This window comes from Plecotus auritus (genome assembly GCF_963455305.1).
Source record: "Plecotus auritus genome assembly, chromosome: 8".
NCBI classification, from domain to species: domain Eukaryota; kingdom Metazoa; phylum Chordata; class Mammalia; order Chiroptera; family Vespertilionidae; genus Plecotus; species Plecotus auritus.
Genome location: NC_137782.1, coordinates 20,378,395 through 20,390,781, shown reverse-complemented (window position 1 = coordinate 20,390,781; position 12,387 = coordinate 20,378,395). Strand labels below are relative to the sequence as shown.

The following is a 12,387-nucleotide window of genomic DNA, read 5'->3' as shown; positions in this document are numbered from 1 at the left end:
CTGGTCCAACTGAGAAATTCTCATGCCACTGCAGTCATCTGATGGCTGGACTGGGGCTAAGGGTCTATGGCCTGATGAACCTGGTTTGGCATTTGATGCTGGCTGTTGGCTGGGCCAGGCTAGCCTACACTTCTTCGTATGATAGCAGCATTTTAGAAGGGCAAGTCCCAAAACACCAAAACTTTTCAAGCCTCTGTTTGCATTGCATTTGCTGATGTCCCATTGGCCAAAGAAAGTCACGTGGATAATCCTGGACTCAGTATAGGAGGGAGCTACAAAGGGTAAGGGAAGTGCTATTCTCTGGGAGTCTAGCACTGTTATGGTCTGCCACAATCTGTCAGCAGCTTAGTTCCTTTTTGTTTTTCTTTTTAATATATTTTTATTGATTTCAGAGAAGAAGGGAGAGGGAGAGAAAGATAAAAAAATCAATGATGAGCTGAAACCGGTTTGGCTCAGTGGATAGAGCGTCAGCCTGCGGACTGAAGGGTCCCGGGTTCGATTCCGGTCAAGGGCATGTACCTTGGTTGTGGGCACATCCCCAGTAGGAGGTGTGCACGAGGCAGCTGATCGATGTTTCTCTCTCATCGATGTTTCTAACTCTCTATCCCTCTCCCTTCCTCTCTGTAAAATATCAATAAAATATATTTTTAAAAAAAATCAATGATGAGAGAGAATCATTCATCAGCTGCCTCCTGCATATCCCCTACTGAAGATCGAGCCTGCAACCCCGGTGTGTGCCCTTGACCAGAATCACACCCAGGGACCCTTTATTCTGCAGGCCGATGCTCTGTCCACTGAGCCAAAGCAGGTAAGGCATTTAGTTCCTTTTTGAAATGGTACCAGTACTGGCATCCACTTCACCTAAAAGCTCAATCAAGTTGTGTGCATATGAATTAAAATAAAGATGTGGAATAGCAATATGGAAAAGGCTTGCATCTGTTATATAAAGATGGCTGCCAGTCATGGATGTTAGTAGTAGTGTAACAATATCAACTCAAAGAAATGCTAATAGCTTTTGGCCTCCATCTGGAATGTTGAGCTTGTTGGCTATTAGATGACATTAAGAAATAATTTTAAGAGAATAGTGGTTATGGTTTTTAGAAATCCTAATCTGTTGGTTATATATACGGAAATATTTACAAATTAGAGGACCAGTGCATGAAAATTCATGCACTGGAGGGGGGTCCCTCAGCTCGGCCTGCTTCCTCTCATAGTCCGGGAGCCCTCAGGGGCAGGAGGCGACCTGGTGACCAGGGGAAGGCGATGCCCCATCACACCTCTGCTGCTGCCACTGCCCACAGCACAAGCCTTGGCCGGCCCTAGTTACCTGAATCTCAGGCAGCCCTGGGCAGTTGGGCAGCTGCCATCCAAGACTTGCCTGCACCTCAGGCCAACCCTGGGCGGCTGGGGGGCTGAGGAGACTGGGGGACTCTGGAAGCAGGTGCACGGCGGGGCTGAGGGGACTGGGTGCCGCCATCTTGTGGCTGTGGATGCTGCCATCTTTGAGGACGTGGCAGTAAATTAGAATATTCCCTCCTTATTGGCTGTGGGCACTGCCATCTTTGAGGGCGGGACAGTCAATTAGCATATTCCCTCCTTATTGGCTGTGGGTGCCGCCATCTTTGTGACGGTGTGTGGGTCAATTAGCATATCCCTCTTTATTAGATAGGATGATATGATCTTGGATTTACCTCTAAAGAAAAACTGGCTGTGTGGGAATGGGGTGTAAATGAGACAAGATTGGCCAGGAGTTGATCACTGTTGAGCTATCACAGGTGTTGAGCACATCACAATCTTTATACTCTTCAATGTACTTAGTGTGCTTTTGAACATTTGCACAAGAAAACATTAGAAATAATGCTCAGGTCATTCAGTAGCCTCAAGGGCTGGTGAGAGTTGTCGCAGATGCCACCTTGAACTGCTCCTATCTGCTTTCTCAGTGAGGTGGGGCAGGGTGTGCGAGCAGTCAGTGCTGGATTCTGGAATCTGCTTGCTCCTCATCTGGGTTTTAGTTTACAAACTGTGTTCCACATTTAATTAAAAGAGTGAGAAGGTATTTGACAAGGGGTCCAGCCAATGAATCACCGCATCGTTTGGGCAAGAGTAAGGATCTTCCAGGACAGTGTTGCTCTCACCCATGGAGGACACTTGCTGCACTTAGAATTAATTAGATTCCACACCACAGGTTCTGAATATGTCTTGTAGTGAGTTCTGTCCTCTCCAGGTGTTTTCCGGCTCTTATGGTTCTTGACTCTAATCTGTAGGGCTCCCTAGAACCAGAAGTATTTGGAACTGCCACTGTAGCCCTAATGTAAACGTGAAATCTCTCTTCCTGTCATCAGCAGACACTGTGGAGTCTAGGAATCATCTTGTAAAAACAAAACCACGAGCGAACACCAGCGCCAATTTCATGTTCTGCTGTTCCTGACTGCAACGCCCCGGCTGTGTCCCTCCCACCCCTCCATGCACTCTTCTTGTTTTAAGGAAATGGATATTTTGTTGAGGATCTGAACTTAGAGAGGCCCCCACTGAATTCCACTTTATGGTGTTGCTTTGATAATTTTTCTAGAACTTTTTTTTTTTTCATTTAAACTCTCTGATTGTCTCTACCTTCCTTGACAAAAGGCAGTTGAACTGGGTTTCACTTCATTCACACAGGGAACTGGGAGCAGAATGCTATTTGATCTTTAGATCTCTGAGGTTAGACAAGGAATTAGAACTATCTGAATTCTGCTTTAGCCCCTAATCTTATTATTCCAAATGTGTGCTTAATAAGAAGCAGAATCAATACTCAGGTCAAAATAAGTTCAAATGGTCTAGAATTTTTATCTCAAAATGAAGAAAAAGTAATTGACAGGAACTATTTAAAAACACTGTCCTTGGTTTGGTACATAATCATCTTCAAACTTTCCCCAGAGAATGCCATTTAGAGTGTTAAAGTTGAGATGATAAATGTGATTAACCAAATGCATAATTTCTTAGTTTTTCCAGTTAAACTGGACAGGGGACCCTTAGGAAACAACTTTCCAATGAGATTTTATAACAACAGAGCTTTTTCTGAACTCATATCAATTTTTACTTCAATTCCCGTCCCCCGCCACTCCCCCCCCAAAAAAAAAAATGATGTCTGGTTAGTAAATTCAGAGGCACAAAAAAGTCAAAATAGTATTAAATTGCCTTTCTATATCTGAGAGTTTGTTATAAAATGTATCTGGCACAGATACAAGAGTTTTCACTAAATCTGCCTTCTCTAGACGCTGGAGCTGGAGGAAATGGAGATGGGGCGGATAAAGGGTGGGTGCTCTCCTGTGAAACAGCCATGTCTCAGGTGCTCATTCCTCAGAACTGGCATGAGAGTGGCCAACCTGGCCTTGACTCAGCCAAGCCCACCTTGTTTGATGAACGGTGGACATAGGGGATCACTGATTTTGCAGTAGCCAGATTTTCTGAGAATGGGTGATATAGGCCATGTGGTGTGATTATCTCTCTGTCTTTATATTACTTCTCCATTCTCATATCAGGACCAAGTTGTGAAATGTGACTGAGAATACCCAAGGGCTGGATCGCTTGCATCTTTGGGGATGTGAGACTATGGGACTCCGCAGTTGACAAGTCAGAGAGACTGCTGGACTTGGTGGGGCCTGGCTTACCTGGGCTTGGAGGTGGCTGATCCACCAATTCTGTGTGATGGAGGAATGTGTGGGTATCCCAGGCCCCTTAATCTGAGGACATAGGTTGGGGAAGGACAGTCATATTTAGTGAGTACCAGCCACAGGAACGCCCTACACTAACTGCTTTATATAAATTACCCTTATGTAAGTTATTCCTACTACAAACCTGCCAGTGCAATACTATTTTCCTCATTTGGTGAGCTGGAGAGAGGGCAGGCCATTTGCTACAGGTCACACCTGTTTGCTAATGGCAGAGCCAGTTTGCTGTGTACACAGAAGTCTAGTCAGTGACAGCTTGGGCCCTTCTTACTGTCCAGTTTTGGAGAATGTAGGTATAAACAATGAAAGAAGCTGGAGATACAGATGGATCTCCAGGTGGCTCATTGGTTGGAGCAACATCCTGTATACCAAAAGGTTGCAGGTTCTATTTCTGGTCAGGGCACATACTAGTTACAGGTTCTATCCCCGGTCAGAGGCAAACTATCAATGTTTCTCTCTCTCATATTGATGTATATATATCTCTCTCTCAACATGTCCTCAGGTGAGGCTTTAAAAAGATCTGTGGGTGCCCTAGCTGGTTTGGCTCAATGGATAGAGCGTCGGCCTGCAAACTGAATGGTCCCAGGTTCGATTCCAGCCAAGGGCACATGCCTGGGTTGCAGGCTCGGTCCCCAGTGGGGGGTGTGCAGGAGGCAGCCAATCAATGATTCTCTCTCATTGATGTTTCTATCTCTCTCTCACTCTCCCTTCCTCTCTAAAATAAATAAAATATATTTTAAAAAAATAAAATAAAAAGATCTGTGGGTGAGGTTATGCCCCTCACCTGGACCCTGTGGCTCCCACCTCTGCAGAATCCTTGCTGTGCTCTTCTTAGCTCCCTCGTTGGGAAAGCAAGCTCAGGAACCATCAGGAACCACTGGGTTTCAGAGGGGCCTCCACCTCCTGGGCCCAAGAAATGGCAAAGCTGGGCTCCAGGGTAAAGATGCCATCTGATTACAGAACATTTCTCAGACCTGCTCGGGACATTGCCCTTTTCATATCCGTTTGGTTGGGTAAATGCACAGTGGCAGGTGTCTTTCACTTTGCAGACTGGGCTTTGGGTTGGTGTGGCTGTAGGACCCTTGCAAAGCGGAGGCTGCAGATTGGGGAGAGACTGTTACATTCTCATTGGGATGAGCCTGAGGTGTACAGCCCACCCCCCAGGGGCTATGAAAGGATGTCAAGTCTGACCTTCACTGGGCGTTCTCTGCTTTTGCAGGTGGCACTGCGGCAGGAGGATGGTGATGAGACGGCTGAGCCACCCCCCAGCGGGCGTCGGGACCGGAGGAGGGCCAGCCTGTGTTCCGGGGGCGGCGTGGGCGAGCAGCGGGGCCTGGACCGCAGGCGCAGCCGCAGGCACTCAGTGCAGAGCGTCAGGGGTCCCCTGTCGGCCCCAACCAGTCCCTGCTCCCAGGCGGCTCCAGGCTTCAAGCCCAGTCAAGTGTGGGATCTCCGTGAAAAGTAAGCATTCAGTTGGAGAAGGGCACAAAGATATGAGGTAGGGAGGCCCCAACCCCCTCAGGTGCCTACCACCCTCACCCCCTTACTCCCCTGCTTCTTCTCTACCATTAAAACATCACCCACATTCCCATGGGACTACCCAGGGCAAGGTGGCCCTGGTGACAAGCACAGATTTGTTCTTATAACCCCATGAACTCTTCTTCACCCACTTGTGTTTTTATATCATTTAATATCAAAGTTAACATCTGCTTTTAAAAGCTGTGCTTTATCTAATGAAAAAGAATCCAAAACACGAAGCTTTGGCCTGGAAATAAATGGTAGGCCACCACATAAATGTAAGAGTCTTGAGATACTCATGACAATACATAGTTGAGGTTAAGTTAAATAGCACAAATCTGTGTGAGTTTTAATCTATTCGTGCATAAATATAAAATATATAATTGTATATACACATAAAATTTCAGTAAATACAAATGCCATCACTTAGTCAGTCATACAGCAAGCATTTTTATTAAGTGTCTATTATAGGCCAGGACTATTTGAAGCCAAGAAGAGATGTGATTGGAAAGAGGTGATCTCTGCCCATAAGAACCTCACATCTGGGCTGGGAGAAAGTAAGAATGAGGAAAGTCGATAGGAAGAAATGGATAGACTGACAATTTCATGAGGAATTGTACATATTGAAAATATAAAGTTTGACAAAAGCTAAGGGAATGCAGAAGTGGTTCCATAAAACACAGGTGCAGCAAAAGGATGGCCATGCTGCCCTGGGGCCTGAGGCCTGTCTTCCCGCTGCTGTCAGTTTACTAGGACGATGGGGCTCTGTGGACCAGTCCATGCCGACCTGGTCCCCTGGGCTGATACACCAATGCCAGTGCCCCTCTTCTTGCTGCCCAGGGTGGAAGCCCTGCTCATTTCATTTGGGTGGAGCCTTCTCCCCATCATGGAGATCCACCTGGAGCCAAAAGTAGGTCAGGAGGCTGCATGGTGGACAAGAACAAAACTCAGAATAAGTTGGGTGATCCTAAGGGAGTGATCAAGATATGTCTCTTCCTCTCCATGCCTAAGGGACTACCTGCCCCCAGGGCTATGGAGAAGTGCCCTGAGTGGTCTGATATTCACAGAATCACTAACAGATGAGCCAGCCCATGCCTTTGGGTGCCTTCTATTGCAGGTGGAGGAGGGCATTGGTCTGGGAGTGATGTGTAAGGCACTGTCCATGTTGACACCCTTCTCTACCACATAGGCCTCTAGCTACAGGTTTTTCTGTTTCTGAGAGCCTGTGTACAACAAGCTCTATTTTAGTGAAAAGAATACCAGAACTTCTAAACAGATCGATGAAAAAGAACATCTACTGTGGATATTGCACTTTGTGATTAAGATCTTCAAGAAACTCAGGCAATGTTCAAAAGGCCCGTGAAGCTCTCTCTTGCACTGCTTCTAGTTAACTCTTGAAAAATCAACATGGAGAGAGTCGAGGAAAGTGTACACAATGGGCTGAAATTAAACCCACCAAAGATGCTGAGGGTAAGAGGTAAGAGACCTTGTCAGCAGCACTTGGTGATCTTTTACTTGTGTAAACATGACTTGTGTCATGTTTGTTCCTGTTCTGTTTCTTGCTGTTACACTTTTCAGAGGTCCCTATGTTGTGAGTTCAGGCAACAGTGCCCTGTGGTAGGTAACAGCAGTGGAGTGGACCATCCTGGGCAGTGTTCCCAGTTTCGAGGTGCTGGGCTGGGTGGGATCTGGAACAGGGAGGCCACAGATGTTGCTCTGAGGGCTGCTGTCTCAGTCTTTTCGACAGAGATGCTTTTTCATGTTACTGAAATTATTACTTTCATGTACATTTTGTAGCATTTATTTGAGAAAAATACATTTTCTAGCTTGTAAAGGCAGATAAGATTCTACATGTTGATGATTACGATGTGGCTTCATCCATAAGGCCTGTTGGAGGGATTTTGCTTCATGGCCCCAAAACAACAGCACGATTTTGGCAGCTGGGTGTGGGATAGAGGGAAAGGGTGGCGAGAAGCAAAGTTGGAAAGGATCTCTGCATGCATAGCTTAGTCACCTGCTCGACATCTGTGCCTCTAAACATTACCTTGGTACTAAGTAATCCATTGTGTTAGATTCCCTGTAGACCTTGGACGACACAGAAGCATGCCTGACCTAGATTACTCTCCATCTACCTGAATGTTCTGGCCCGATGAACTGCTAACTTGTAGCAACATGCCCGCATACGCCACCCAGGAGGAATCTCAGGCAGGATTTTATATCTCTGTAACTCAGCCAATGCTAACATTTTTGAAAAGAAGATAAAAATGTTAGAGTCTAGAAAGAGATTCATGATGTCCTAAAATGTATATGGCAACCTGCCCTCAGATGGCCCTTCTACATCATATGACCATTACATCATTTAACTCTCACAAGGATCCAGACAGGATAGGTGTCATCCTCACTCTACAAGTGAAAAAGCAAACCGGGGTGGGTGCCTTGAGACGAATCACAGGACTAGGTGGCTGAGCCATGTATTAAATTCAAGCTGTGGGTATTTGCCTTTCAATGACTGAATTTGACAAAACCACTTCCCAACTAACCGTTCCTAAACATAGTCATTGAGTGAGATTTACACTTCTGACTTTTTAGAGAGGGTATTTGATTTATATATCATACTGGTGTGTTCCTATTGAGGATAAACATAAAACTTCAAAGAGTTGAAAAGGAGAAAATCTCCCAAGTCTCCTTGTCGACTTAGGCCTGCTAGGCTATGTGTGCTTTAATCCTAAGGACTGATAAGACTCAAAATTCACATTGCTTTGTTTTGGTTTCTGAAGAAATAGAGACTAAACCTCACCAAACACTTCCCAAATAAGATATGAGTTTATTGGTCATCTGTCACCTAAAAGTATCTTCGTGATTGTGTTTCATCTTTGTACTTAAATTTGGGGAGAAAAAATGTTGGTACTTTTCATTTTTTCCCCCCAAGAAAATTTATTTATAGCATCTAATTAGCAAAAGAACCAGAGTCTCTGGTTTAAATGTAATAGTATGTAATCATAGGACTAACAAGTCTTCAAGGTTGGCTGGCCCTGAACGGAACCCTCTCTGTGCACTCCAGGCTCAGGCTCTCTCCTTCCCAGGTCACCCTGTTCTATCCTGGGATTTTTCTGCTTGTTAGGACAGTCATATGACCTCAATTTGCTCCATAATGTTATAGCTCTATTACTGCTTAGCATTCCATTATATGGATAAAATTTCCCTGTAATGTTTTCCTATTCATCCTGGTCCTCACCTCTGTCAGCAAACATCACATCTTGGTCCTGCTCTATATGTCAGTCTTTCTGATCATGAGTATTGCATGGGACTTAGAATATGCACTTTCCATTTCATCCTGTTGATTTCCACACAACATTCCAACCCCTAGAGGTAATGTTGAACTTCATTCAGTCACTGATGTTAGTAGTTGTGCCATCCAGCTGTCAGTCTTGTGTGTATTTTAATATACATGGCGCAGAAACCTGGCAGGTTATAGATGATGGCAGCTGATTGGGAGTGGATGGTACAGACTACTGCCACTTGCCTCAACGGCAAGGGTCGCACATTTCCTCTGTCAAGGGGCAGACAGTAAATATGTTAGACTTTGCAGGCCAAGCGCTATGGGTGCGACTACTCAACTGAATTCTGCCTTTGTAAAAGCAGCTGCTGTCAACAGGTAAGCAAGTGAGCATGACTGCATTCTAGTGAAATTTTACTTATGGGCGCTGAGATTGGAACGTTATATGTCATGAAATATTCTTTTAAATCCCACCCCAACCATTTCAAAATGTGAAAACCATTCTTAGCTGTTAGGCTGTATAAAAGCAGGTGGTAGGCCAGATTGAGCCTACAGTGTAGCTTGCCAACCCCTGTCCTAAAGGGCTGGGTTGTTGAGGGAAGTTGGGAGGGAAATGGCATGGAATTGGCAAAGAGGAGTAAGTGGGGTCTGAGAGAAGAACCCACCGTGCTATGGAGAGGTCTGTAGAGGACAGCATCCTTAAGTTCAGGGTTAGAACAAGGAGTGAAGAGATCCTGGCTGTAGAGGATTTGGCTGATGGTTGCTCATGAGTTTCCACAGCACAGTGGAATATTGAAGTAGGTACTATTATTATCTCCATGTGACAGGAGGGGAAACTGAGGCATGGGGAGTTGAAGTGTCTTGTCCAGAGTCCCACAGCTAATATAGGGTGGAGCTGGCTTTAGAGTTCAGGAGGTCTGGCTTTGTAGTTCCCATCCTTCACGATTTTATTAAACAATTCCTTCTTTCCCCCTGTGAATCTGTAGGTATAAGACAAATACACTGTGTACTTGGCATTAGTAATTCATAAATGCATGTTGCCATCTTTTTATATTATTAAGTTTAGATTTTTCATGTCAGTACATTAAAAAAAGCATTGCTTCGTGTTCCATTGTATGGAAATACCTTTATTCATTTTGCTATGGCTTGATTCACATTTTTCTGTAGTACCAAACTTGCTGTCACACACACACACACACACACGTTTGTGCACATGTTAGCATTCTTTCAGGAGAGATTTTTACAAGTGGAATTCTAGATCAAGGACACAGACATTTTAAATATTGAAATCACCATGTTGCTCTCTGTAACGGCTAATCCAGTTTGCAATCCCACCATCTGCATATGACCATTCCCCACACCATCACCAGCACTGGATGGCACAAGTTTTTGGAAGTTTTCTGATTCTGAAAACTACAATGTGCCTCAGCATTGCCATTTGCATTTTTGATTACTGCTGAGGTTGTTCATCTTCAATTAGTTCATCAACTATTGACCTTTTCTTTTCTGAGTAGTACCTGCTTGTTTCTCTGCTCATTTGTCTCCTGCATGGTGTGTCCTTTTAAAATGATGAATAGCTACTCTTTGTTTTTAATATGGAAACTTTCAGATATAAAAACAGAGAGAACGTAAGTATTCTGTGTACATTATAGATAGTAACTGTTTGACAGCTATGTCACAAATATTTTCTCCCTGTCTTTCAAATATCTTTTAATTTAACTTATGGTGCCTCTTGATGTATGCATACAATATATTGTTAGCATGTCCAATCTATGAGTCTTTTCCTATGTGGCATTTAGATGTCATGCTCTCTCAGGACAGTGTGTCCCCTTTCTAACTGCAGCCTCCCTGTGTTGTCCTGGGAGAAGGCTTTGCAGTTCTTTCACCCTCTGAGATAAGTAGGAGGAGCGGTGGCAATAGCAGGAGCCAGCATTATGGAGCGTCTTACTTTGTGCTGGCTATTGTGCTCAGCAACTTTACACATGTTGTAAATCCCATGAAGAAGGTGGTAGTGTCTCCCCCAGTTTCTAGATGAGGAAACTGAGGCACAGAGAGGTTAAAGGACTTGCCTCAGATCTGACGGGTGGGAAGCGGCACAGCTGGGTTTGACCCCAGATGGCCCTCGTACAGAGCCTGCACACACTCAGAACCAAACACTCCTGGGGCCAGTCTCTGAGCCTATAGAATGTTCTCAGTAGTAATGCATTTTTTCTCTTCTGAGGATGAATTAGATTTGTTGAGAAAGCAAAACATCACGCAGAGCAAATGTTTACTGGAGCTTGGAAATTCTAATGAGCTGTATTGTGTATAGTCACTGCTTGACTTTGATCCTGAAAGAACCATCCTGATTTGCTTGTTTTTCTCATAAATTGGCACTGCAGACGGTTCCTAAAGAGGAGCTCCAAAAGTGTCAGAGCAATCATTGCAGCATTGGGACAAGCCTTCAGCTACACGCAACAAACCAGCCATAATCTTGGTGATGGGGGAGGAAGGGAGGTATAGAGAACAGAAACTCATGGTTGGGAGGAAGCCACGGTTACTGTCAGTTATTGGAGGCTGAGCTGTCCTCACCTTTTGAGGATCATACTTGATGCACACCAATTAGTGGCCCAGTGGGTGGCGGAAAGAGGGGAGCCAAGCCCTAGGGCTAAGCCTCAGGGGTGGGAGCTGGAAAGAGGCAATTGGAGAGAGTGGTGTTTTCTGCAGGAGTAGGAAAGGGGGTTGGCACCTTGCCACCACCACAGGAACGAGTGGACAAATGGGGCAGCCTAATTATGGAACCGCGGAGTGTGGGTGAGCTCATCTTCCTATATTTTGACAGGAAGGAGATAAGTGTGGATGCTGAGTTGTAGGCAGTGCAGTGCTCTCTGGTCTGTCTGAGGCCTTGTCTACAGGATTTCATTGCCAGGGGTTCAGAGAATTCATTCCCCTGTTAGCTGCAGGGTCTATAGCAGAAATACAGACACCCCTAGCTCTGTCTTGGAAACAGTTGGCAACAAGCAATGGATTTGCAAGCAAAAGACATTATGAGAGTAGTAGGTGTTATGTAATTGGTGTTAACCTACGAAATCTATGACTTGGGTGACGGGCTTAGTCCTGGCCCCTGGAGCTTTGGCCCAGTGCAGTACAGCAGCTGAGGTTGTTGAGAGCACAGGCATGGTCTTTGCAGACACAGACCCCGCTTCCTCCCCAGGCTTGGCCTCGGTCTCCTCCACTGCAAACTCAGGATGATGGTGCCTCTTTAACAGGGTTGGGGAGGGAATTAAGAGAAACAGCCCAACTGTGTGCTCAGCTCAGTGTTGTTATTATTGCAGTCACTCCATTCCCTGGAGCTTTCCCAGATATTGTTCTATTAAAGAAGGTAATTACCAAATAAACATGGACATGACCTGGAGACAAGTGTGTGCACTGGCATAAACACATGAGAGGATTTTGCAACCACCACGTTAACAACCACTGGTACCGTGAGTGGCAAGTAGCTACTTGGGAAGATTTATCTGATGGTAAATGACTCATTATAAATGGGATTCACCCACAAGGGCTGTGACCTCCTGAGGTAGGTGTGATTGGAGTACAGCCCGCTATTCTGATTTATCATTTCGTGTCCAAGAGGCTCTGGTTTCCTGAATATTGAACAAGGAAGGGACAGAGGGGGGAGGGCCGAGGACAAAGGGCGGTCAGCTTATAACTGGGAAAATATCCACCAAGAAAAGGCTGCAGCATTGAGGCACGAGGGAGGTCACTTTACACAGCCCCTCTGACTTCCAGGCAGAATTTTCAGTTTCTCAAAGATTTACTGGGACCAGATGGCAGGTTTCTTGAGAGATTTGGATTTTCTTGATTTGAATTTGGAGAACTTTCTAGATTGGGAAGAAAATGGCA

General features: G+C 45.2%; 1 protein-coding gene across 7 annotated transcripts in view; it reads left to right on the top strand.

The window, feature by feature from the left end:
* FHOD3 (formin homology 2 domain containing 3) overlaps positions 1–12,387 on the top strand; it is a 402,086-nt gene that overhangs the window by 274,133 nt on the left and 115,566 nt on the right. For all 7 annotated transcript variants that reach the window (XM_080686376.1, XM_080686375.1, XM_080686374.1 and 4 more), the window contains exon 10: positions 4,930–5,171. In XM_080686376.1, the coding sequence (XP_080542502.1) occupies positions 4,930–5,171 (242 nt within the window). The remainder of the gene's footprint in view (positions 1–4,929; positions 5,172–12,387) is intronic.